The sequence below is a fragment of the Ruditapes philippinarum genome, unplaced genomic scaffold, assembly GCF_026571515.1.
Source record: "Ruditapes philippinarum isolate M1 unplaced genomic scaffold, ASM2657151v2 ctg401_1_1_1_1, whole genome shotgun sequence".
NCBI lineage: Eukaryota > Metazoa > Mollusca > Bivalvia > Venerida > Veneridae > Ruditapes > Ruditapes philippinarum.
Genome location: NW_026858681.1, coordinates 8,570 through 33,733, shown reverse-complemented (window position 1 = coordinate 33,733; position 25,164 = coordinate 8,570). Strand labels below are relative to the sequence as shown.

The window sequence follows — 25,164 nt, the reverse complement described above, 5'->3', positions numbered from 1 at the left end:
AAAACAATAGAAGTTAGGAGGATAAAGATAGCGGGACCGACTACAGCGGCCACAGAGGGGCCTAGCATAACGATTTCCCCAACAACCGAAGTTTGATGAAGTCTGTTGATAAGGATGTCTTACGCCAAGGCTAGGAAAAGAGAATATGGGCAATGAGTTTGAGTTCAGACGAGAAAGGGACTTATATAGACAAGCATGTCTCACGAGGAAGTGTGTGATTATTGGAAACATCTGTTCTTAAGAGGTACTGGCTGACTGAAAAACTTTTTCGGACAAAGTCTAGAGCTTACAAGCGCGAGGCAGGAGAGTATGTTCATAAATATATATGTAGACTGAGGGGATAAATCTTCAAGTGGAGTGACAACGAAAAACAAGAGGAACGATAATATTTTTCATTGCGTAAATTGATGATAAGAGAACAATTTATTTAAAGTTGCTCATCTGACCCAGCCACGTGTTGAAATGAGAGAGCACCAACGAGCATAGAGGACCTGCGCTTATAAGAAAGGCAGTGTATGGCGACACACGGTGGAAGATTGAAGTCCTAAAAGCAAAAATTGAGCACGGGAGAAGTAGGGCAGGGAACTAGAAACATCGACTTAAGAATTATAGTCTAAGTCCTAAGAGATACAGGTTGTACTCGAAGGCCTAATGTTTTTTCCTTTGCTTTGTTTAAAATTTCGCTCTAACATGTTGGTTTGAAAATTTTTTTTCTAGTGGAAATTTTACCACTTAATGATACTCTAGCTGTATATTTTATAGAAAGCTATTTCGACGTAGATTAAAGGAGGGTTCTCCTGATTCAGCGTACAGATTTTATATTTGTGCGATGTTCGAAATGCGCCTAATGCTTAACAATGGCCTTGATGATAGAAGAGAAACTAGCATGCGTAAATACGATTTCCTAGCCGAACCGTACACTATGGAACCATACTCAGATTTAAATTATCTGATAAGACTTCTAAATAATTTCAATAATGTTGAGGAATTTGATCGTAAGTTCGTACTAGACAAAACCTTTAATAAATCTAAATCTTTTGAACATTAAGTTTTTAACCTTTTTATATGTGGAATAAAGGAGAGATTCTCATCAAATATTAATCAAATACAAATTTGTTTCATAAACAACATGAATTTGGAATCGGATATGCAAAAGTCAGTGTCATTCTGAATATGCCGTAACCGGTAAAGTAAAATAAACAGATTTGGCTTTTTACTTTGAAAATTTAAAACTCTTTTCTGTTGTCCATTTTTTAATTTTATGTAAGTTTTGTTGACTCTGACTTAGACTGTTTACATAGTTTTTGACCGATACAGGTAAATAATAATATGTCAGTGCCTTATTAAACAATTAATATGTATACATGTATACGTAAAATGAATAAATGTATATTAAGTGTATTTCAAATAAAAATCCCTTCACATAAAAAATATCGAAAAAAACCCACAGGAATATGCTTCCCTGAATAAGCTGTAATTAGGCATTTCAAGTCCATAGATATTAAACAGTTCCCATTGGGTCTTAAAGAAGAACAATAAAGGAAATGAAGCCCGGCGTTGGATTTGTCAGATTTCCGTACAAATTGTCGTCTGCAATAATAAAGGTAATATACAAGGCTTTCGTATCGCCGAATATACGATTTTTGACGAGAATAATAACCCACTCATTTGAGGTAAAGCTGGTGGACAAATTTTATTTATTCTTTAAAGTTCAGCCCAAAACAAATAAATTTATTCCTTAACCAATGCCAGGAAATCTTGATAATTGATAGCATGCAGATTTTTGTTAAGAGACAGTATATTAGCATATTGTATCGTTAAAGATGAAAGCATTTTTCAAAACTTAATTTCATTCTGATAATTGGATATATTATTTTCTTTCAAATAATAAACGTTTCACGCACAATATAATCAACAATACTAACTTAAGTTTCAAACATTGTAAAACTTAGCAAAGGTACACATGTAAAATATTATAATCAAGATCATCAAGGAAAGGCGGCGTTCAATAAACGTAATCCCCAACTGAACCAGCAACTAAAACGATATGTATTAGAAACCTTATAAAAAGTATTAATTTAGTTTTCAGTATAACAATGTTTATGTGAAGATTATATGTATTACTTAAAACTAATATGATATTCATATACTCGTATGTATAAGTATATAAAAGTATCTATATACGAGTATGCGAACAATCCTTTAAAACAAAAGATGTCTTGTAATTGGTGTTTATGTTTAGAGAAAGAAGTGTGGGATTATGTTTCAGGATCTACGATTACAAATAATAATACATTTTATTTTGATGAACGGTTAAATATATTTATCAAATGGCAAGCAATAAATATGTTAGGTAGTTTTTGGCACTTATAATATCAATTTGATGTAATAATATTTGTTATCATTGCCTATTTTAAGTCTTATTGCCTTTATTTTAATAACGAAAATGCCAGATTTTCACATAAGAGCACGAAGTGTTATATTTTTCAAAAATCGAATATATTCTACATGACAACACATGCTTTAACTATTAAAATAGTAAATCATTAGTATTTCAAACCTTCGTAAGCGCATTTGCTTCGTTATCTTATGTTGTATACGCCCAATTGCCTAGACGAATTTTCATGAGCCTCTCTGACAAAGATGACATAAAATTCTTATATAAAGTGCTAGACTAGTTTCGTTAAATACAAAATTTATTGTGTCCCATATTATTCAAACCATAGACAAGTCATGAAGAAATTCACCCCGTATCAAAATATTGTCAATCTTATTTAGTCAATACATTCCATAAAGAATACATACATATTTAAGAAGTCTGAAATTATGCAAGATTGTTAGAAACCATCTGAATTAACCATGACAGTAATTTGCATTTGGTATAGACATTGCATTTACTATAAAATATATCTAATTAAGTGTCTGTCCAAAAGCGATTTCTAATAGAAACCAAGTAGACAATTATATTGTTACCATTGTTGCTGTCAATTATCAGATAGTATATTATTAATCCAAGTCCACCTACTGTCTCTACTGAGCACAAAACAAAACGTATTTCCACTTCGGTATTATAATCAGAAACATATTACGCGAATACGCGTTTCCTTTATGTTATATAAAAACGTCCTGTATTTTATAGAATGAAGTTTGTTCGGCTACGAAGCATCCAAGTCTTATAATTACATCATTTTGAATAAGACGCACGATTTCCCAGCGGAATTGGACGATATATTTTGCGAGTCGTCAATAAAAATACTAGTACATAAAAACATTCAAATACATCAGCTTTACACTGCATGTCCAAGCTTTGTTGCAAACATTTTATTTACATTTTCTTGAAATGGAAAAAAACAATTTGTTTTCTTGTCTACGTAAACAAATTAGTGACTATGAAACTGCCTTTAGTTTACCGAGATTTAATATCGTAGAACCAGGCTAAAATTAAATTATGCATAACACGTTGTCTCTACCAAAATACATCGGTATAAGAGCTGTTGCATTTTACTGTCATAAAACATCTGAATTTTTCAATATATCAATTTGTTGACTTTTAGAGACGATGATTAGGATAGTGCTAACCATTTTACGCCTACATAAAACCTCACTTGTTTTATCATTTACATATTTACTTAACATCTTTTCTCTGCCGACTCATTGATAATGAACTTATGTTTGGAGAAGAATTTTATATGATTTGACATCTTGCCGGGTGGTAGCTGTAAAATATGACCCCGTACTTCACTTCAATGTTTTACATTTTTTTGGTATTTCGGAATCATTATTTCCAGTAATTATTATTATAGTAATATAAAGATAGAATACCGCATAATGGAGGGTTAGGGGCTAGGGATATATTGCACTTTAACATTATCAGTCATGAACAGACTCAATCAAAGCGTGTTTGAAATTTTCATATTATATTTCACTGCTTCCGAGGGAACACCCCTTATATAGATTTTTTGTTTCATGCCTGACCCTTTAAATTATTTATAACACTATACGTTTCGATCTATTTTAATTGTATTTATTCATTTTGTTAAAGAATATTTACTTGCGCAGAACTGCTGTGAGCGATCTTTAACATAAGAATTATTTCCAGTTTTTGTACGGGGCCTAAAGCATTCTGTCAATGACGTTATATGCATTCAAACAAATAATATGTAGCATTTGCCATGTCAGATTTGCTTAAAAATTATAATCAGAATCCGTGGAGGGAATATTTGCTCCTGGTACCTTGTGAAAAATTATAATTCTAGAAAGAAAGCAACAAGAACAAAACGTTAATGTTGAAAATCACAGACTCCGTTTTATTAAGTTTGTCGAGGAGACATAATGAAAAGTGCAACATCTCTCACACCACTATTACCGGCTTAAGTAGTATTCAAACATAAATTCTAATAGAATTATAGGGATAAATGATCTCCAAAGACCAGAAAAATATAACAACACTAAACTGTTTTCTTATGTATCAAACTCAATGTTACAGCGGCATAATAGTGGGAATGATGATTGCATTAATACTATTACAATGACATATGTTATATATTCAAAGTTTACAATGAAGAATCTTTTTGTAAATACTGATTCCCATGCAGAGTCTGTAGAGATCTATATAGCAAAAGGTTTGAATTGCACATTCTGTTGAACTTTGAAAAGCTGCTCTTTGCTACGGTATTCGTTTAAACTTTAAAGCCACAATTTGATATTGCTGCTTTTGCGTATATAAAAATATGAAACATTGTTGAATTAACTGTGATTTTTATTAACCATTGAAATTCTTTGTGAAACATATACAACAAGCAACTTCCCCTTCATTTAACTTGTCTAAATAATTAAAGTCGTATGCTAAGAGTACATATACCCATACATTAAAATTAAATAACAGAATTTATATGAACGTTTTTCAGTTAATTTTATTATTTTGGGGTTTTTAGGTCATTTCGAGGGTGAATAACTTATATATGTATATACGTCTGTCAAACATAATTTCTACTATTGATTTTGTGTTTATACATCCTTGATCAAAATAAATAAAAGCATGGAGTTCCATTCAATCCTATGTGTTCCCTTTATTAGTGTTAGTACAGACACTGAAAATTCTTAAAAAATTATCATTTTTAATTGGATATAATTGAGTAAAGGAAAATATGAAGAAACTACCAACTGCTTATTATTGAAATTTTGCACAATCACTAAAAAGGTATATGAAAAACAGAAAGATAATTCCTAGCTAACATTTGCTCTGAATTATCTGCCCTTGACATTAGCAAACTATTCAAATTTAAGGTCAGATGACACGAAGATGAGGCCGGTGACGCACAACTTTCTTTCACTTTTAGATCATGCAAATTGTAGATTTTTATGAATTAACTATTTGAAATTAATTGAAATTCCTTGATTTAAACGTAAGCTTTTTTTATTCTTTAACACCCTCGTCTCTCTCTCCAAAGTGATCTACCAATTTATTATCTTTATCAGCTTTTTTGTCGTGTTCCCTCCATTTAGTTATTCCTTTAACTCGCAAGTATATGTACAACAAGAAGACAGTGAATATTGATAAAGCTGTTGCTATTGTTCCGTATCCGTGGATGACCTTTCGAAAAAGTATGATGTCGTAAAGTAGACAAGACTGACGTTCTCCACACGTGTATTTCCACAAAGAGCATGTTCCATCGACAATAGCACCAAATATAACTGGACCGGGCATCCATCCTAGAAAATACAAATATACGCAAAGGCTTTGAACGCAGTATTATCAATCTTGCCTTCGTACATATATGGTTGAGCAATTTCACCTGTACTTAAAACGATAAAGATTTATAATCATATTTAAAGAAATATGCTTATAAATCAATAAAATGTCTGGAATATTTTATTGTCAACCAATTTAGTTTAAATTACAAAATGTATTTTCGTCCAAGGAAATCACTATCATAAGTATAAACTGAAAGACATGTGATACAGTGTTAATCATTTAGCCGTAACTTTCTTTCAATAAACAAAACAAACAAGAGATACCAACGTCCAAATCCTAAGTTTTACGTGAAGCACACAAAGTGCTATTTCAAAAGCTGGACTTTCAGTGCAAACAATTGATCAATGCTAGATTTGCGTATGCAAGTAACGATATATTCACTAAAGAAATATAATGAAATAACTCCTGTGTATTTGTTAACAGAAAATAATTTGTATAGTTATCACTATTTTAAAGCTACAAAATGTAAAAATACAAATGCAAAATCAATACAGAGTATGGTCTATTACAGGATATATAAAGTGCCAAGCCCGTTACTTTTTCGTTGGCGATTCACCAATGGCATTTTATTTGCATGGGCCTGACTTTGCATCATACCCTGAATCAGACCATTTTAGATTTTGACCTCCAAATGTGACCCTGACCTTTGAAGTAGGGGTCTGGTGTTGCGCATGACTTGTCTTATTATTGTAAACATTAGTCTTGTTACATTAAGATCCTTTGAACGATATAATATTACAGACTGGACACAAAATAAATATGATGAAAGACCTTTGACCACTAATGGACCTTGACCTTTGAAGTAAGGGTCCAGGTTTTGTTCATGATAAATCTTGTTATTATTGTGAACATTTTCGCCAAGTAATTTCAAAATCCCTTTATGTATGAATAAGAAATGGACTGTACACATAATTAACCCTTTAACAGACCATGTTAAGCTTTGACCTTAAAGCATGACCCTGGCCTTCGAGGTAGGCGACTTGTTGTTGCGCTTGACGTCTTGTTATTGTTAACATTTGTGCCGAGTATTTTTAAAATCCCTTGATAAAAGTGAAAGTTATGAACTGGACACAAAATATACCATATAACAGACCATACGCATCTTTAACCTCAAAATGTGACCTGGACTTTGGAGGTAGGCAACTGGATATTGTTGTTGCGGACGAAAAACAACAACAAAATCAGTGGTTTTTTTTATGAAAAACCTACATACTGGAAAAGCGTAGAAATGATCAAACTACAACTAATGGTGTAAATTTCTCATATCGATGGAAAAATTGCTATAACTTATTAATAAATGATTAACATTGACCCATTAACGTCTACTTATAACTATTAATAGTCAAAGTTATCTCCAAGCGGTGATAATTGCATCGAAAAAGAATTCATCCATTGATTTAACTGTTGATTAGTCTGAATACCTAACGCTGACGATAAAAATCCAGAAAATGCTGAAGCAGATGCTCGGTCTCTCTCCTCAACACACCTGAAATACAAATTGATGTTAAGTGTGATCTTAAAGATCCTCCTAAACAATACTTCATTCTTAATATTGGTCCTACATTTTCAGTCATTGACAATTTATGTTTAATATCAAAGATACATAGGTTTGATACAGCCGATCTAAAAAATCTAAATTTGAAATAACCTTTCCCAAATATGAAACTCATTAAGTGCTCTTCAAAAATCTATAGTTTGTCTCATCTAGAAAATACACGTTGAATTGATAAACAAGAACTTTTGTAGTATCTAAGAGGCTTAATGAATCCGGGAGTTTATAGAATTATACTGGTTTACAATTCAATCACATCAACAATCAATCGTAAAGCATTACCTTAAATTAACAATTATGATTGGAATGATTTTAAAGGCATCAACAAATCTTCCAATAAATGTTATTGCAGAATAGATGTACAATTTTGAAGAACATCCTTGATCACATAGTCCTGGTGTCGCTTTCCCCGAATTGATGCACGTGCAGTTGAAGAATGACTGTAATGCAGTGATATATGAATGACATGAAACAAAGTGAAATATGAATATCATGCATAAAGTTATTAATGAATCACGAATATTCAGCATTAATCCTTTACTTTTTTATGTTCTTATCATCAAGTAAATCCTATTATACCAATACATTATTGAAAACAAATACATTTGAGACCACAATAGAAGCAGAAATTAAACCAAACATTTTAGAAAAAAATAACATACAGCACTGTTGATTAAATAATATCTTGACACGTACAATTTTTATAAAGAATAGCAATGTGTTACTCCTTAAGGGAAAGAAACTTATAATTAGTTGCTTATGGCAATGCATGAGCAGATTTTCTCGGTATACTTTAGAATAGAAGTAAATTATCTATTAAACTAAATGGCAATTCTAAATATGATGCAGATAAAGACCAGCTCGTTACATTGTTGGTTATGGTAATAGTGTTATTTACCTGAGCAATTTGTTCTGTGCAGCCAGCATGACAGGGACTGAAATATGTACGCCCATCTTCACCACACGCCGGGAAATATGCACCATCATCACAAGAACAACCAAGTATACAAGATCGTTCTATTGGCGAATAAAGTGAATTCAGCTCACGTCTATTGATTTAAGAAGAAGAAAAAACACAATAAAGAAATGCATTAAACATCGAATTGAAAATGACCTTTTTGCGATAATTTCAAGAAAACTTCATGTTACTGGAAAAGGATGACGTCTGGAGGACTTAAATATGTAAAACATTTACGTTTTTTTCTAAATGTATGTTTTGTCAGATTAATGTTTCATACAATTCAATAATTTAATTGAACATACCCGTGGCCATTGTCACCTACAAGCGTCGGTTGATCGCATCCGAGAAAGAACCCCGTGCTCATACAAATTAAATTTATAAAGTCGAATATCAATAACATCTTTAGAGATGTCCGGGGAGTCATCTCAACTCGGCGTGAAACTAATCCACCTAGAAATGAGCCCATCGCTAATGCAGCTATTGTACTTATAGCTGCAAAATAACAGTGTTACAATTATGCGGAGATTATTAGCGTCAAACTAACAGTTTAATTCAAACCTTTAGAATTACTTTAATAAGATACACATTTGCGATCCTATCTATCTGTGCATCCGTGTCTTCGTTTTGTTAACATGTTATAATATTTCAATAGATGAATAATATAATATGTTCTATATGGAACATATTACCTTCTATTAAAAAGAATCAGCACATGATTTTTTTTTTTAATTATATTTATTTTTTCTTTGCTTTTTACTACTGCATTTACCAATTCTAACAAAATAAATCCAATAAAAATATTTTTGATATCCTTTTACCAATAATGATATTCGACTTCCAGAGAGGAATTGTATACTGGATCACAAGATATTTCGGCATAAATGACAACATGCCCGACAAGCCGATAACGCTGATAACTGATGACAAAGCAATGGTTATGTAGATCGGATTACGTAACAATCGCCAAATCGTTTTACCAAAATCTGTATGTCAAAATCAGACAAAGACATACATGTAATTAGAAACATGTCTCTATATGTAACCTGTGATATACATGTATATTCAATATGAAATCTATTATGTATCCCAGTAATTAAGCCTCTATCATATCAGCTTTACGGCAGTTGTACGAACGCATTTTGAAATAAATCGCTGTGTTTTGTGCGGCAGGCGCAAGACAGTCGTACAAATTCTTCAGGTCGCTAGGTTGCTACAACGTCGCAAACTAACATCTCGACACGCACATTATTTCTGCGATTTTTTGACATATTTTGGACGTCTCAAGACAGTCTTGAGACAATCGTACGACACGATTTCAAGAAGTTCTCAAGTCATTATGTTTAGCGTTTGTCTTGCGACGACCACTTGGCTGCCTTACGAGCATCGTGAGGCCGTAAACGAATGCTGTCACATGAAAGTTGACAATCGTAAGACAGACGTGTAAATCGATCGACAGCCATGCGGCAGTCCTACGACTGTTGCGTCAGTTGCGCGTCTCATAGAAATCATATCATTTCAAAATCACATACATGTTGCAGCTCATACTTATGTTGTCCATGTAATCACCCTAGGACTCTCTTTCCAGCGTCTGGAAGAGGGTGTGATACAGGCCAAACAACCGACGTCGTGCAATCCAGGATTTGGCTCACCAACGCCTTGCCCGTCTTCTCCGATCCTGTTGAGCACTGATAAGCTGGGCAAGAAATATTGCGTGGCGCACTTCTTCTTCACGAAGTCTCCGTCTTAGAATAGTATTAATCAAATATAACCTTTGTGGTTGGATTACCATCCCGGTTTGATTTTTAATTTCGTACGATTGCCTAACGACAATCTTAACAATCGTACGTCTGATGCAGGGTCATTTTGCGACGACCGTACGAAATGTTGTTTGTTTTTGTACTACTTTCAAGCTTAAAATATCGTGCGAGCCATGAGGCGCCGTACGAACAGCGTACATCTGCCTTACGATCTACAAATCTGTCCGGATTGACTTCAAAATTGCCTGCGACCTCGTACGAACAAAATGTCGTGTGGCTGATATGATAGAGGCTTAAGTGTGAGCACTGATAACACTTGCACATGGAATAAACCAAAAGAAGTAAAAATGCAAATAAATATAATTTCGTTCAGATACTGTGTAATTCCTTAAGGTTAAAAATGTTGTTGCAATAACACATTTTATAGATCATGCGTTTGAAACAATTGTTCAACATTAATTTTCCATTGTAAATCACTAATTGTTATAATAAAACAATTGATGTTAATTATTGCTTGATATTCAATGTGCTAAATTTGAAATATTATAATCATATTTTACCTTTCACTTCCTGAATGAAAGTCTGGCCAGTCGATTTATGTGTAACGTGTTCCACGTTCTCCCCAGTCATTTCCAAATCTTTCATTCGACTTTTACTTTTCAGTTTGCGCGGGAAAAGCATGATCGGCAGACTAAAAACTACCGAACAGGCGCCAAATACAACAAATCCTAACCACCATGCACCGATCCATCTTGGATCCTTTGGTGTTATGTCAACCTCTGAAATTTAGTTACAGCATTACAAGCTGTTTGCTTATTAAACGTCGTTAATACCAAACATTTTATTTAAGGACGATCGTAGCCTAGTGGTTAAAATTTTTGACTACAAACAACTTTACTTTCGCCGTTGCGTGTGTTAGAATCCCGCCGGGGAGATTTTTATTTTTTCACGTAAGGAAGCAAGATTATGGAATGACGTAGTGCTTCTATTGTACCTGCGTGTGCCTATAATAATTAACAGAGGAGCACGGGAGGTTCTCCTCCAACACTAAATCTTGAAAGCTGCCATATGAAGTTTACTGTGATGGTGCGACTCAAAACCCAACATAAAATAAATACATTTATCCCGGAAACTTGACTAGAATGCTTTGAATATTGCAATGAATTTGATGTTAAATGCATTCAAGGAATTGACATAAGAACGATCATTACTTACTTTCGAGTGTAATGTATATATTATTAAACAGTCCACCAACAAGGTAAGCCAGAGCAGGACCAAAAATCGCAGTCCCTATGATAATTCCCATATAAAAACCTGTCTTTCGTTTGTCGACAGCGTCGTCTACATAAAGAGTTATGAATGGATACCTGACTGACTTTCCGACACCTTGAAACACCTAAAATTAAAATTGCTATAAATCTAAATGTACTTTTACAGAGATTGGACTAATCATTTTATAGTCGGAACTTTTCTAATGATTTGTCGATTATCTGAATATACTCATGTAACGTTGTTGTGATTCTTTTGATAGTGTAGAGGTCTTTGTAATACTTAAAAGATGAGAGATTGATAAAAACTACTATTTTCATATCACCTTTTAACAAACAAGAACTGTCGGAGGACAGTAACGCTCGACTAGAAACACTACACAAGGGTGTTTCATTGAGTATAATAATGCTTACCTACATGAAAACATAAAATTATCCGAAATGGTACAAAGGCTTGTTATTAAGATATTTATCGGGTTATTCGCTGCTTTATTATTATGAATGCATAAAATTGTTCCAAATAAAGGCACACACCCTTTACTCGTATGGAGATACATGCATACATGCAAACATTTAACCAAGAATTTCTTAGTCGATAAATGGGGCATAATTATGCAAATAATTTATAGGACTTGTGCAAATCATGTTAGATTATCACAGAGAACAAGTGTGTGAAGGTTCAATCCATTCCATTCAGTAGTTATGGAGATACCAGCTTACACGCAAAAACTTAACCACAGGGACGCCGACGCCGACAAATGGGTGACTGCATTAGCTCGATTATTCTGGGGATAGTTGAGCTAGAAACAATTATAATTTATATCCATATTTACGACATTCTTACCATTCCGATAGCAATAATGCAATATGCAACTTTCTTGATTTGAAGTTGTTGAACAACAGTCATTGATTTTGCAACACCTTCAATATCTGCAGAACATCTATCTCTGTCACCATTTGATGTATCATTTACACACATTGGGACTTTTCCACCAGGAGCTGTTGTATTTGTTTGTATATCAAGGTTATTAGTCATCTGATCGATTTCATAGGAGGAAAGATCTTGTATAAAGTATGGTAAAGAGCACATTATACCACATATACCATACAAAATGGTGCTGATCCCCAAACCTCTTGGTATATGTACCTTAACAAAAACAAATTGACTTTTATTTACAGACGAATGATGGTAATGGATTCTAAAATTTAGTGACTATATTCGGAATACATGAATGTATATACCAATTGAGTCGTGAAGGATAACAGAATTTATCATAATAATAATTTTCTTTGTCAATTTTATAAGTTGTTCAAAAATATTTAAGTGTAACTAATGCACTTGTTCATGTAGTTGTGGTAGATTAAATTGAATTATCCATTATAGAATTTTGGAAAACGTACATGCTAAAAGATCTTAAGAATGAGAAAAGTGTGTGCAATCTCGTAAAAAAATACCCGGGAAATGCTGAGCTACGTACCTAGAGAGCAGTGAAAAAATCATACTAAAGGTTTCCATTTATTATGAAACACATTCAAAACACGTTTTAAGATTGTATAGCTTACAAAAACTTGTGCAAAGCGATTAATAAATGTAAAGTAGTGTGTCATACATATACCTATCTCATTTGAATCGGAAATCCAATCTGGTTAGATAGAACAAATTGATTTAAGCTATTATCAAGGCTTTATTTAAGGACTTTTGAAGCCAAAAATGTCCTACAGAAACATTGCGAAACAAGTAAAACAGATGGAACATACTGTTTTGCTGCTGTTGTGCATCGCATTCAACATGGTAAAGGTGCTTTTCGAAATAACCTACGCAAAACAGGTAAAAGTGGTTCTTTTACTATACGTCGCACAGCAGCAACTGCTGATGTCGTACGTAAAATCCGTAATATGATTACGTTGGTTAATCCTCCCACAAAAAGAAATGGCAGCTAAATATGGCTGTCTCCATGCAATATCAACAGAGTAATAGCAAAACTACCGTGTTTATAGTGAGGCCCAGATTTTGAAAGGATTCGCTCGATCATGACGCCTATATCTCCGTCTTTACTGTGGAAAATGAAAAAGTGTTGACACCACAGACGAGGCTATATTTTTATTGGCTTTAGTTATGATCGATGTTGTGTTTGCTTCGTTCGAACTAGTAAGACAGATCTGAACAAACTGATGGTTTAAGCTACGGCAAAACATCTCTATTTATTATCAATAAAGGGGTAAAAGTCAATGCAAAATATTACATAGACAAAGTTCTAAAGCCATTTCTCAAAAAAGTTGCTCCGCAACTTTGTTTTTCCTGGAAGAGAGAACGATATGGTATTCAAACAAGACACGGCCTCTTATCATACCGCTAAAATGACCATTAGCTTTCTCGACAAACGCAAAGTGAATTACATAACACCTGCAGAATGGATGCAAAAAAGCCCAGATGCAGGTCCCATGGATTTGGTATCTAGGGTATACTGAAACGTAGGTAACATGAACGCAAGATTTATACCATGTCCGGTCTTAAAAAGGATCTCAAAGATGAATGGAGCAAACTTGAGCAATCATGCATAAATCGGACTTTAGAAAGCTGGCCAAAAAAGGTATAGAATGTTTTACTTTTGCCATGGATCCCTGATCTTTTGCAATTAAACACATGCGAGTAAATAATTAGGCAGGTTCTAAAATTGTTTCATAATAATTTGAACACCTCTCGTAACAATGTGGCAACTTTAGACTTAGTTCGATTGATTCTGTTTCTTTAATGACAGATGATATTAATTGCAACATTAGTTATGTTCCATTTTGACACACAATAACACAAAATGAATTAACGCAAAGAAAGTAGGAAGCATAATTTGTGTACCTTTCTTGCAATGAACCCACAGAATATAATACACGAAAGGAACCCAATATCGTTACAGCTCATCAGAAAGCCAGTCTCCGCGCTACTGAAACCAAACTGCTTTTCTAGCATAGTAACCTGTAACAAATATGAAAATATGAATATTCTGAAAAAGACTAACAATGGTACCTTTAAGATATTATAATCAAAGATTCGAACGTGTAAATTACATCAATCTTATCACATTCTTAAAATAATTTAATTGATCTTGTTTTCGTGAATTTCAACCAATTCAGTTCTAGTTCTTGTTAAGTTGGCAACAAACGTTATCAAAAGGATTGATAACCATTTTGTCATAAAGATGTAATACTGAATTTTACTAGAGATTATGACAAATCCAAAAGTATATAGGGTTACAGAGCAAAATAGATAAGTCGAAAGTTATTGGATACAACTTAACTTGACAGTAGAAGTGCCAAACAAGTGCTTATGTAAGACTAGTATCTGAGTAAAATTAAATTTGAAAATGAATAATTCAAGTTTTTTTATAATTAATTATAACATTTACGTTTAGCTATTGTCAGTTTCTTATTGACCAATATCATTATAATCTTAAAAAGTTTTTCTTTGTAGAAATAAGGGAAGGTATTCATCAATAAATTACAATTAACAAAAATTAACAATTCGAACTAAATGTGAGGCATATAAGTCTATGAAGGCTCTAAAACATTAATGTAAAATTTCATACTAGTGCATGTATATTGTTTCATCAATGAAATTACCTGAGAGTTTATATAAACAGCCAGCGTTGATGTCAGCAATCCTGATAAGCTATAAAAACTAACAAAAGCACCAATCCGTGCAAATATCTATAAAATAAGAATAAAGAAAAAATGTATACATTAAAGCTGAATCCATAAATATATATGAATATATTTTTGAAGCGTGTGTTACCCAAGCAAATCGTATTTTCCGATTGTGGGCTACTTTAATTTTTGACATAGGTACGTTTTGAATCATGGAATTATTTATAAAGTCAAATTTTAAGTTTATTATATTAATGTGTCATAACTTTCAATCGATGTTTTACAAAACAAAGGTGAAGTCATCAATCGATTGTTATTTCCGTCGTTTGAAATATCAATATTTGGAGCAAGAAGAAGGCCTGGGGAGCAGTTCACCTACCTGTAAGAAACCAGGACGGAAAGATCCAAATCCACATTGTGTGTCAGGATCGTCTTCTCTCGGCGTGTCGACATTTATATTGCCATCTTGATTATTAACCCGTGATTCCATTGTTGTAAATTCTTTCTTTCTTTTTGGCTACGTTTCCGACTTTCTAGCTTTCTAATATTAAATGCCTTGTTTTTGGCTAAGTATGATATTTGAATAATTTCATCTTTAGAGTACACAGAGCAACTCGATTTGAAAAAGAATGGATGACACATACTTTTAAACATAATTTGTGAAAAATGCACACATCAAATTACATTGAAAAATGCTTTGATCACTACGTAAAAGCATAGTATTTATAATACTGCTCGTTTGTAACGTTGTTTTTCATTGGATAATCGAGACGTCTATATAGTTTTATAAACATAGCTGCTGTCCATTCTCATTTTTTCTCTAAAAAGGCAGATTGCGGTTATTAAGATTCCTGACAGGTAACATGGCCATATATAAACGGTTATTTTCAAAACAATATTAGCCGAGCGGCTCGAGTTATGTATGTAGGCAACCGGTTATATAGGGCCATATAACCTGTCAAACATCTTTTAACCAATTATATTTATTTATGTGACATGACTTAAGCATATTCAGAAACAGATTATATTAAGTCTGAAAATATATCTTTTGAGTCTCCAGAATATAAATAAATATACAATGTTTATAACTGTTCCATTTTAGCACTGATTATGTGTTGACTGCTTTGTTTCATTATATGTTTAATTTAAAGAAGAAAAAATAAAAGAATTAAACAAAATAAACAAGAACTTACCTTTAATGTTTAGATCATTGATGTACAGCTTACACTGCGCCAATTCTGAACATTGCATAGTATAATAAAGAACACTATTTTTTAGTCACGAATTTTAAACTGTTAGTCTGGTCATTGTAAATTTATTGTTGAACACGTATCAGTTACGTGATTTGTCTTAACTTTATTCTCACATTTTTTTCCGATGCTGCTTTGTAACATAGGGTGTAGTTTATTGTATATATATTATTGTAATATATATATATATATATTTATTTAATTTTACCCATGAAATATGGTGCTATATCAGTTAAATATATTTCATATTTTTTAAAAATAAATATGAAATATAAATATGAAAGTGGGCGGAGTCAAAACTCATATTTATTTTAAGGGACTTCTTTCGCCGTTTTGTTTGAAAAATCTGATAAATACAAAACAACTTTTTCTTGAATTTTGTTTTGAAAACTATCTAGCATGATAGAAAATGGTCTAACTAAGAAAATTAATCCGAACACCAATATCTTTAATTTTGTAATTAACGCTGTACAGACGTTTAAAGAGTTGTTTACATGACGTCACAATGTAGCGCCAAACAGCGCGTGCTTATGCATAAATTACTGCGCGCTGTACAATTGCAGTTGGTAGCAAGCAGGGGGATTCGATACCATTTTCTTTGATAATGAAATTAAATAAACAGGTTATTTTTTCGTTTTTTGTGAAATATGGTATATATTTTCACTCAACATGATAAAATGCCACATATTTTCACTCGCCGTACCGGCTCGTGAAAATATGTGGCATTTTATCATGTTTCGTGAAAATATATACCATATTTCACGCAAACGAAAAAATATCCTCTTAATATATATATATATATATATATAATATAATATTATTGTAATATATATATATATCAAAGGGCGTCCAAGCAAGAAATGCAGCAGGTGAAGATGAACTAGGCATGACAGGATATTCTTATAATCTTTTCAATGGTTAATGGGTTTTTACCAGAATTGTATATCACTTATGAATGAACGGGCGAAAGACATTGTTCATTATTAACTTTGATTGCCATGCTAGAGATTAGAATATTACTTGTTCTTTCTTTATGATCGTGATTATTAATAACAACAAATATACATATACCGACGAGTATAAGTCAAAACTTAACTGTAAAAAGTCAGTAAATTATGGTTAATATTTCAATATATGATATTGTTTATTCTTAAACCATGTACATGTACATTTGTATTTTTCTTTATCATTTTTTAAATTAACCAGCAATTGAATAATTCATAAAATCTTATTTGTAACTTTGAATAATTCCTCGGCATCTTTACTAAACACGAATAACAAATTAAATAAAATGTTTCAAAGTTGATAGTGTCATATTAATACCATAAAAATGTACTTTTTTCTCAATTATTGTACATATTTATTGTTTTTATCTCATATAGATAAAATGAAACATGCTATTGTTGTTGTTGTTGAGTTTTTTTCGAAGTGTATGTTTATGTATAAAAATAATCAATAAATTTGAGAGTTGATCTGTGTTTATTAATTATTGGAACCAAACTAAGTGACAAACATTCATTTTGGAAAAAAAGCTTATTTATCTGTAAAATACTAGTTCTGTTCTGTAACGATATCAAACATCTACTCCAAAACCGGGGCCCAATTTAAGTCATCTTTAGTTAGATTGGTCATAATTAAAGTGTATTTATTGCATGTGTGTAGTTTTTGTGTGTTATATGATGACTTTAAAAGTTGTTTTTGGGTATTCTCCAGGAACTCATTTGTTGGTGGAAGGATTAAAGATGTACTACCCACCAGCTGTCAGGAGTTTTTTAAATGGTGAACTTAAACAGTGTTACAACAGAATGAAGATTTCTGAAAACAGTAGATGGCTGACCTATTATATTTTGGGCCTCATTAGACTTAGATAGTGTTAATGTTTAAAGTTGAAGACAGTATATAATTCATCAAGAACAGTGGAATCCAGAATTAAGCCTCAAATTTGACTGATTTACTATAGAACAAATAGTACGAAAGTTCACCGAACCGAGTCCTACTGTTCGCCGGTCACTAGTAAATCCCGGTCAAAATAGACCGGAAGAGACCAGTTATTACCGATAGAAGTACATCCCTCTATAAATAGTTTTTTCGGAATGTTTAGGTCTTTAACTCATCATTCAATTTACAGCTTTCGGATACCATAATAACCAACCGTGTACTACAATATGATAAATAAAAAACCCCGAAGAGCGCTATTTATTGACGGAATAGGTTATTTCATTTAAAAATGTTTGCATTGCGAAATTCTCCAGTTCGCTATTCATTGTACATATCGCGACATTTCATTTTTAATTAATAATCAAGCACCCTCATACCGATCGGAATGATCGGCTTTTATTATGACCGACTAAAAGGCTCGAGAAGTTGATGTCGCCCTTTCACAAAATCTGATTTCATTCAATAAGGGGCGCCGCGCTTCGGCGCGGAAGCCAACAAGTTTATTATATTGTGTCGTGTGCGAGGGTGGTTTGGTTTATAGTTGGGTGTAATGTGAACGTGGGCGAGGGTAATGGAATTATGTCTATTTGAATTAGGTGTTGCGGCGGCCGTAACTCATTGGCCTATCAAAATAAGACCAGTTAAAAGTTGATGCTGCTCTTCATAGACGCCGCCAAATGATGTGAACAGTAACAGGTAATGCACCCAACTAGCCTTGACAATTGTTCTCTATAACAGCTGAATATCCGAAGCACTTATCATTTTTTCTTCGTGTTCATGGTAAGTGCTCATTGTTTAATAATTAATATGTTTGTGAAAAAGTAAAACCTAATGCATAAATTCACAAATTAATATCATGTCTGAAATTCTGAAATGGTCTGCTGCGACAAAAATTGAAAGGTTTTGTCAAAGCAAAATAAATCGGATAACAAAATAAAAATGAAATTATTGGAGTACATTTATTTGAAATAAATTCAAGACAAAGGCAGGGGTAAGGAAAAATATCTCCGTTGCACCGAGAATATGTCCATTTAAATATTTGTGCGAATTACATAATGTTCGAATGATTTTGAGGACAAAGTCTTCTGTTATTTTACTAATAGCAAAATATGTCTGTAATATCAAATAATAGTTATGAATAAATTGTTAAATATAATCAATCCTTAGTCACGTATTGTTTATTTATAAAATAATTTAGGTGTAGATCTACTAAATGTAAGAACAAATCTAGGCAAAAGAGAACAATCGTCACAGAATCCTTCAAATTAACATGTAACAAATATTTGTAATACATTTTAAAAGAAAGTACTTTTCTCTTTCAGTAAATCTGCTTCATAACTTAAATGTTCATTATTTTCATGAATAACCACACGTTTTGCCTGTTTTGAAAAAAAAATCCGTAACGTCAAAAGTATCTCTATTGCGTATTTTACTCAAACCCCTTGTTCCCTGTCCGAATTTGGTTCCCGTCATTAGAATATAGACTGGCTCATTGGCACGTTATTTATTAGGTTAATAAAATTAAACAATGATTAACAGAAAACGATATTTGGACAAGTCATTATCATTTCAGTTAAACGTTTATTTTAATTCCTCAAAGCTCGGTGACATGTTGTACATCAGAAAAGCTTTTTATTAGAAAATTCGAAAACGGTGTGATTTTGTTTAAACAAAAAAATACACAAAAGCAAGACTAACATTTTCCCATTGCTGAATAGACGAATATATATCTACTAGACGCCGCGTGCACGCGACCTCTAACGAGCGGAATATATTCCAAAAGTTGTGGATATTGTTTGGGAATTATTCGAACCAAGGTTGTTATTTAAAGTTATTGTCTGTGTTGATCGTTATGAGTTTAGACTGAAAAAGTTCAGACGAAGACCCAATCTCCATCTCCTAAACACGTACTTCGCATGAGCATGAGCATCGGCAAAGACACAGTGACTGCACACCATCGGCTCCGAGCTCTCAAAGACAGCTATGAGCAGTCGTGTTTTAGTTTTTATTACAACTGTATGACAACACCGACTGAAAGACAATTGTTAACACATGCAAAAGCAAGACATAAACGAGAATTAAAGAAACAAATGAAATTAGCGAAACACATCTATTCCAGTCAATGACAGTCAGTCATATCCAGCATTATAAAAAATAAAGGATGCAATGAATACTTAGTATACGTAAAATAGGGGTAAACAAAGAACGCCATCAACGGCATGATTGAAAATATTGCATGGTCGGTTTAATTGAACCAGTTTATGAACGAAACTGGAAAGTGCAAACAACCTTCCACGTCCCTTAGTACCGGCTTAAGTAGAATTTAAAATTTAATATTTTAAATCTAGAAACTTCCGCAGATGTTTTCATACGGAGTTCATTATGGAACCTTCAAAGTGACGCTAGTACCAATCCATAACGCTAAATTAAATGGAATTCGGAAAAGGAACCATGGCCTACGAATACTGCATCTCAAAAGTATGCTGTCAAAAACCAAATTACAAATATTCTACCCAAGGTTTGACAGTTCATGTATAGAAAAATAGACCGTAAACAGGTCCGTAAAATAATATGAGCTATGAACCCTCCGATGTCATATTTTCAACATATTAAGCATTTTAAAGTCAGCCTTTACCGCAACATGCCTCCAGATTTATGTTAATTTTCATGAAAATTTTAAAAAATGTATTGGAAGTAAACTATTGCCAAAGTCCTTTAAACAACTTTAATTTACCAATAAAATCAAAATTTGCTACAAAAAGTAATTGTATACATTAAACAAGATACCGACAGTAAAATTTTAGAGAAGTAAAGATGATACCATTTCTGAGACATAAAAAGTCTTTAAATCTTTCATCGCAATTCGTTCTTTTTTAAAGCGACATTTATATAAGGTATATAAGGTACATAAAACATACTATCGTAAATTTATGATGATAATATCATGTGGTAGGATAGACAACACCGAATTCCTAAAGAGCGCTTAGGGGGCGTGGACGGAAGGTCAATCTTACCGAGTCTGAACATTTGAATTTCCACTGTAATGACATAAGGTAGTATTTATAAATTACAATTTGTGAATGCGTGTGAGCATTTATCAAGATCAAAAGGCTGCACAGTGAAAACTTTACTATAAGGTATGTTTAAATGTTCGTTCGTATATCATAATTATAAAATATTGTCATATTTTGAATTAACATAAAAAGTTCATTTATGCAACTAGTAATTTAAAGTGTATTGAAACAGTCATTTTTCTTCATTTATTGTTTTGAGAGTTAACATGTCTCTCTTTCACAATAATATCCGCTTTTATGTGGTACAATTTTTAAAAATTACTCTTTGGACTAAATATCCGGGAATATAACTCCATAATTAAAAAGTAACATGTTTTCTCCATATCATTTTGCTCTAATTAAACTTTATTTTTAATTTAAAGTTTAACAAGGAGTCATAAAAATTTCGATACACTTTTTTGTACACTTTAAGAAGTACGTAATGCAGAATTAAATAATGTTCAAGAAGGGTAACATATGACAGCTCACATCTCTAAGTATGATGGGTTATTTCCCATTACTTGTATTCGTAATTTGTATTTTGTCGTTTTAAAGGCGATTATCATTTTCAGAATACAAACAAAAACGTTTGTGTGTGGACACGCTTAGTGTACAACACGAACTAGGCATTAATGGTTTGTGTTTTCATTTTATAGTGTACTTTCAAAAGATATATACACCCTATAATAATCATTTAGGTCAAGTTAACGTGAATTTTCTTACGCATACTGTCCTACTAACATACCTTCTATGAACCTAAGCAATTTCTTTCATTTCGTCTTCTTAAAAAACATAGTTATATATTCTACTTGCATCTTTCTTGATACTCTCTCAACATATAGTAACTGAAAAAGATGGTGTTTTGCTAAAATTTATTTACATAATGGCAAAATTTCTTTAAAGATACATAATAATTGAATGCATCTTATAAAATGAGAGAAATAAGCAAGTTGAACTTGATTTGAATAAATCAATTTGATTTGAATACTCATATACAAATCTGTTAGTGTATCATGTTTAAACAAATTTGCTTATGACTTTTAAGACATTTAATATGTAAATGTTTCAATGTTATAAGGCTGACATGCTTCAAATCTTAATTTCAGATACAATGGAATATAGTTTTATAATCCAAATAATAAAACTGTCGGACGTTGAGAATAAAAGAATCTATCATCGGGTTATAAAGAGGATAGGGAAATCCCAACCCGAGGATGATCGGTTCCATCGGGAACGAGCCTTTGCGAGTTCCCGATCGAACCGATTGTCCGAGGGTTGGGATTCCCTATCCTCTCTCTAACCCAATGATTGATTATTTTTCTCACTTACCAGGACACATACGAAATCAGTGAAACTACTTGCTACGCGCATTACAATGTACCTAGTTTTGAAAAGCGGGGCGGGGCTTAAGCGCTTGACTCTATGATTAAAAGTCCGCAAAAAATTCTTCTGACCAAGTTTATTTGTGAAAATTCAATGAAAATAAACTCATGTGAGATCCCTCAATAAAAAGCAAGGTTATCATAATAAAACACATCAATATTAAAGTCGGAAAGTGTCATAATATAAGACTTAGTGTTTATAAGGAATTCAGTGATTCAAGGGTTGACAGAAAGGGTTTACCGTTTGCAAAGATTTTTCTACTTGTTCGGTTATTTTGGCCGAATATTCAATTAAAATATATCAAAATGAGATTCGTCATCAAGAAGCATCGTTATTATAACAGAAAACATCGACGTTTTTTCAGGCAAAGTGTCAGTATACTCGATTTTACGAAGAATTTTTCGATATTTTAAAGTGTGCTATTTTTAGTAACAGATCGATATTGAAAAGAGCGGACCTAGGAAGAGTAGGACTCATTGCACTGTGAAAGTTATTATCAATCTTTTTTGAATCCGTGAACAATTTTATAGATAAGCTCATATATTTTTAATACATTTTGACCTTTTGACGTTTCATTTTTGTTACAATAGGAGAGAATATGTGTAGGAATACGTTTTTAGAAGTGCTGCGCTTTGAGTGTGAGATAAGCCCATGTGAGATAAGATTTTCCAACACCGCTATTTTTAGTAATACTTACGGATTTTTCTATCTGGTTAGTGAGGAAGTGTTTTTTCTACTTGAACAAAAATATTACGAAATAAGTAAGGCGAAAACCAATCTGTTATGACCTTTACCAAAATCATAATGGTTTTAGAGGACACGATACAGTAATGCATAATGAAACTCTAATATTACAGAAACTACGATAACGAATACTTGATTTAATTGAAACGAACGATGCAATCTTTTTCAAACGCCAGTTTTAAAAAGATACAGGTCGTTGTTGATATTTTTACATGTACTTAAAGTAAGATGTTAACTTATGAATAGAAAGTTATGTCATGCCACGCAATCAATTATGATCCGACGTATTATAATTGTAGTAGTTGTTTATTAAAGTGATTGTTATTTTCGATTATAAGTGTTTAGCTTCACGGTCTCAAATGTAGGGCTTCAAAACATGACCGATAAAGAACTTTCTTCGCTTTAAGTTTTATTTGTTTTTATCAGAATATGTTTTTCATTATACTCATTATAATTGCGGGTTTTTGAAGAAAAAAAAGATAGGGATATTGTCAAGAACCATTAATCGGTTTCGGTTTTGGCTTCGACAATGATTATAATCTATTTGATAAAGTTCTTTTTAAAGTCATTTATTTTAATACTTACGAGGGTATACTACATATCTGGATGCACCTGTCACACTAACTTTATCTAAAAGTCATATGATCAAAGGTCGCTGTGCTTTGTTATCTAGGTTTAAGGTCCATTTTCCCAGAAACTACTAGAAACTATTGACTTCAAACTTATATACTTGTTCATTCCACATCACAATAGCAGTTAGTCATAAGTTTTTGTTCTGTTTTGTTCCTTTGTATCTTAGACTTTTGTGTTATTGTTAACCTTTTTGTTAAGTTTTTTTCTCAAAATTAATATTCAATTTAAATTTCTGAAACTTGTTTATTATTGAATAATATGTCTTACGGGCACATAAGCTCGAAAATAAAATATGTTTAATTTTCTGCCTTGTAATTTTTTCTCAAACCCATTAAATATATTCACTTCTAACTTACTTATTTTCTTTTAACTATAAGTATGATAAGCAGTTTTTTTTTCTCAGAAAAATGACCCATATGCTAAGCTTTTATCAAACTATCAAATATTGAGACAGGTCGAGCGCGTTGCTCATCTGACACAGCTCTTGTTACGGTTTTAGACTTGACTGAAAAGAATATAACTAGTCTAACCTGATTTCAATGGAATATAAATATCGTACCTCTTTTGTTCTGTGGTAAATGAATGTGTCGTTTTTATACTGTCTCTTTTAGCTTTTCGTTTACATATAACTCAACTTTTAATATTATATGGTTCATAACAAGGTATTTGATAATAGCATTTGATGGCATGGTTATAAACATAAAGCGGCCATTTTATAAAAAAAAGTTTGTTTTTAATTTGTTCTTTATAATTATAAAAAACAAATGTAACGTAATATACAAAATATGTTAACAAGATCAACAAGGAAAGTTCAATGAACGCAAGCCTACAGTATACATGTATATTTAGCCTAATTATTAAATTATTATTTGCAATATAAAAAACGTAAAATACTTGTCAAGGTGACTCATATTTCTATTCAACTCAAGTGTTCCACTTTAATCAAGGAAGATATGCTTATCTTTGCATCTTTAGTGTGGTAAACACAATGACGCAATTCAATATTTTGAGAGGATATAACCTAAAAAATAGATATCACGTAGACTGTAGACGGCGTTTATCTTTTAACATTAGACCAAAGACACTGCGAGAGAAGTTTTATTGTGATAAAATGGCGTCCGATGTTTGGATTTGATATTATAGTATTTAAAGAAAAATATTTGTAAGTACAAATTATTAAAAAAATTATTAAACATGATTGAGATATTTTTTTTATTGACGCAGTAATTGT

The 25,164-nt window shown here is 32.3% G+C and overlaps 1 protein-coding gene across 2 annotated transcripts; it reads right to left on the bottom strand.

The window, feature by feature from the left end:
* Nucleotides 1–5,104: 5,104 nt before the first annotated feature.
* On the bottom strand, nt 5,105–15,549 carry LOC132753935 (solute carrier organic anion transporter family member 2A1-like). Of its 2 annotated transcripts, XM_060744496.1 has the most exons (12): nt 15,312–15,549; nt 14,909–14,995; nt 14,148–14,264; nt 12,138–12,440; nt 11,241–11,421; nt 10,586–10,804; nt 9,087–9,251; nt 8,571–8,760; nt 8,206–8,356; nt 7,590–7,747; nt 7,177–7,241; nt 5,105–5,712 (listed from the first exon to the last, which is right to left on the bottom strand). In XM_060744496.1, exons 1-12 carry the CDS (start codon nt 15,420–15,422, stop codon nt 5,417–5,419), a joined length of 2,043 nt encoding a protein of 680 aa, XP_060600479.1. In that variant the 5' UTR covers nt 15,423–15,549; the 3' UTR covers nt 5,105–5,416. The 2 variants fall into 2 exon arrangements, with proteins under 2 accessions (XP_060600479.1, XP_060600480.1); XM_060744497.1 differs by lacking the exon at nt 12,138–12,440 and having other exon boundaries at nt 15,312–15,547.
* Between the last annotated feature and the right edge of the window lie 9,615 nt (nt 15,550–25,164).

Excerpts from the sequence above, each read along its gene's own strand:
- LOC132753935 (XM_060744496.1), bottom strand. The coding sequence starts at position 15,422 with ATGGAATCACGGGTTAATAATCAAGATGGCAATATAAATGTCGACACG. Across the intron at positions 11,422-12,137 it reads GCATTATTGCTATCGGAATG|GTGTTTCAAGGTGTCGGAAA; the intron begins GTAAGAATGTCG and ends TTTTAATTTTAG. Across the intron at positions 9,252-10,585 it reads TTTCATTCAGGAAGTGAAAG|ATTTTGGTAAAACGATTTGG; the intron begins GTAAAATATGAT and ends TTTGACATACAG.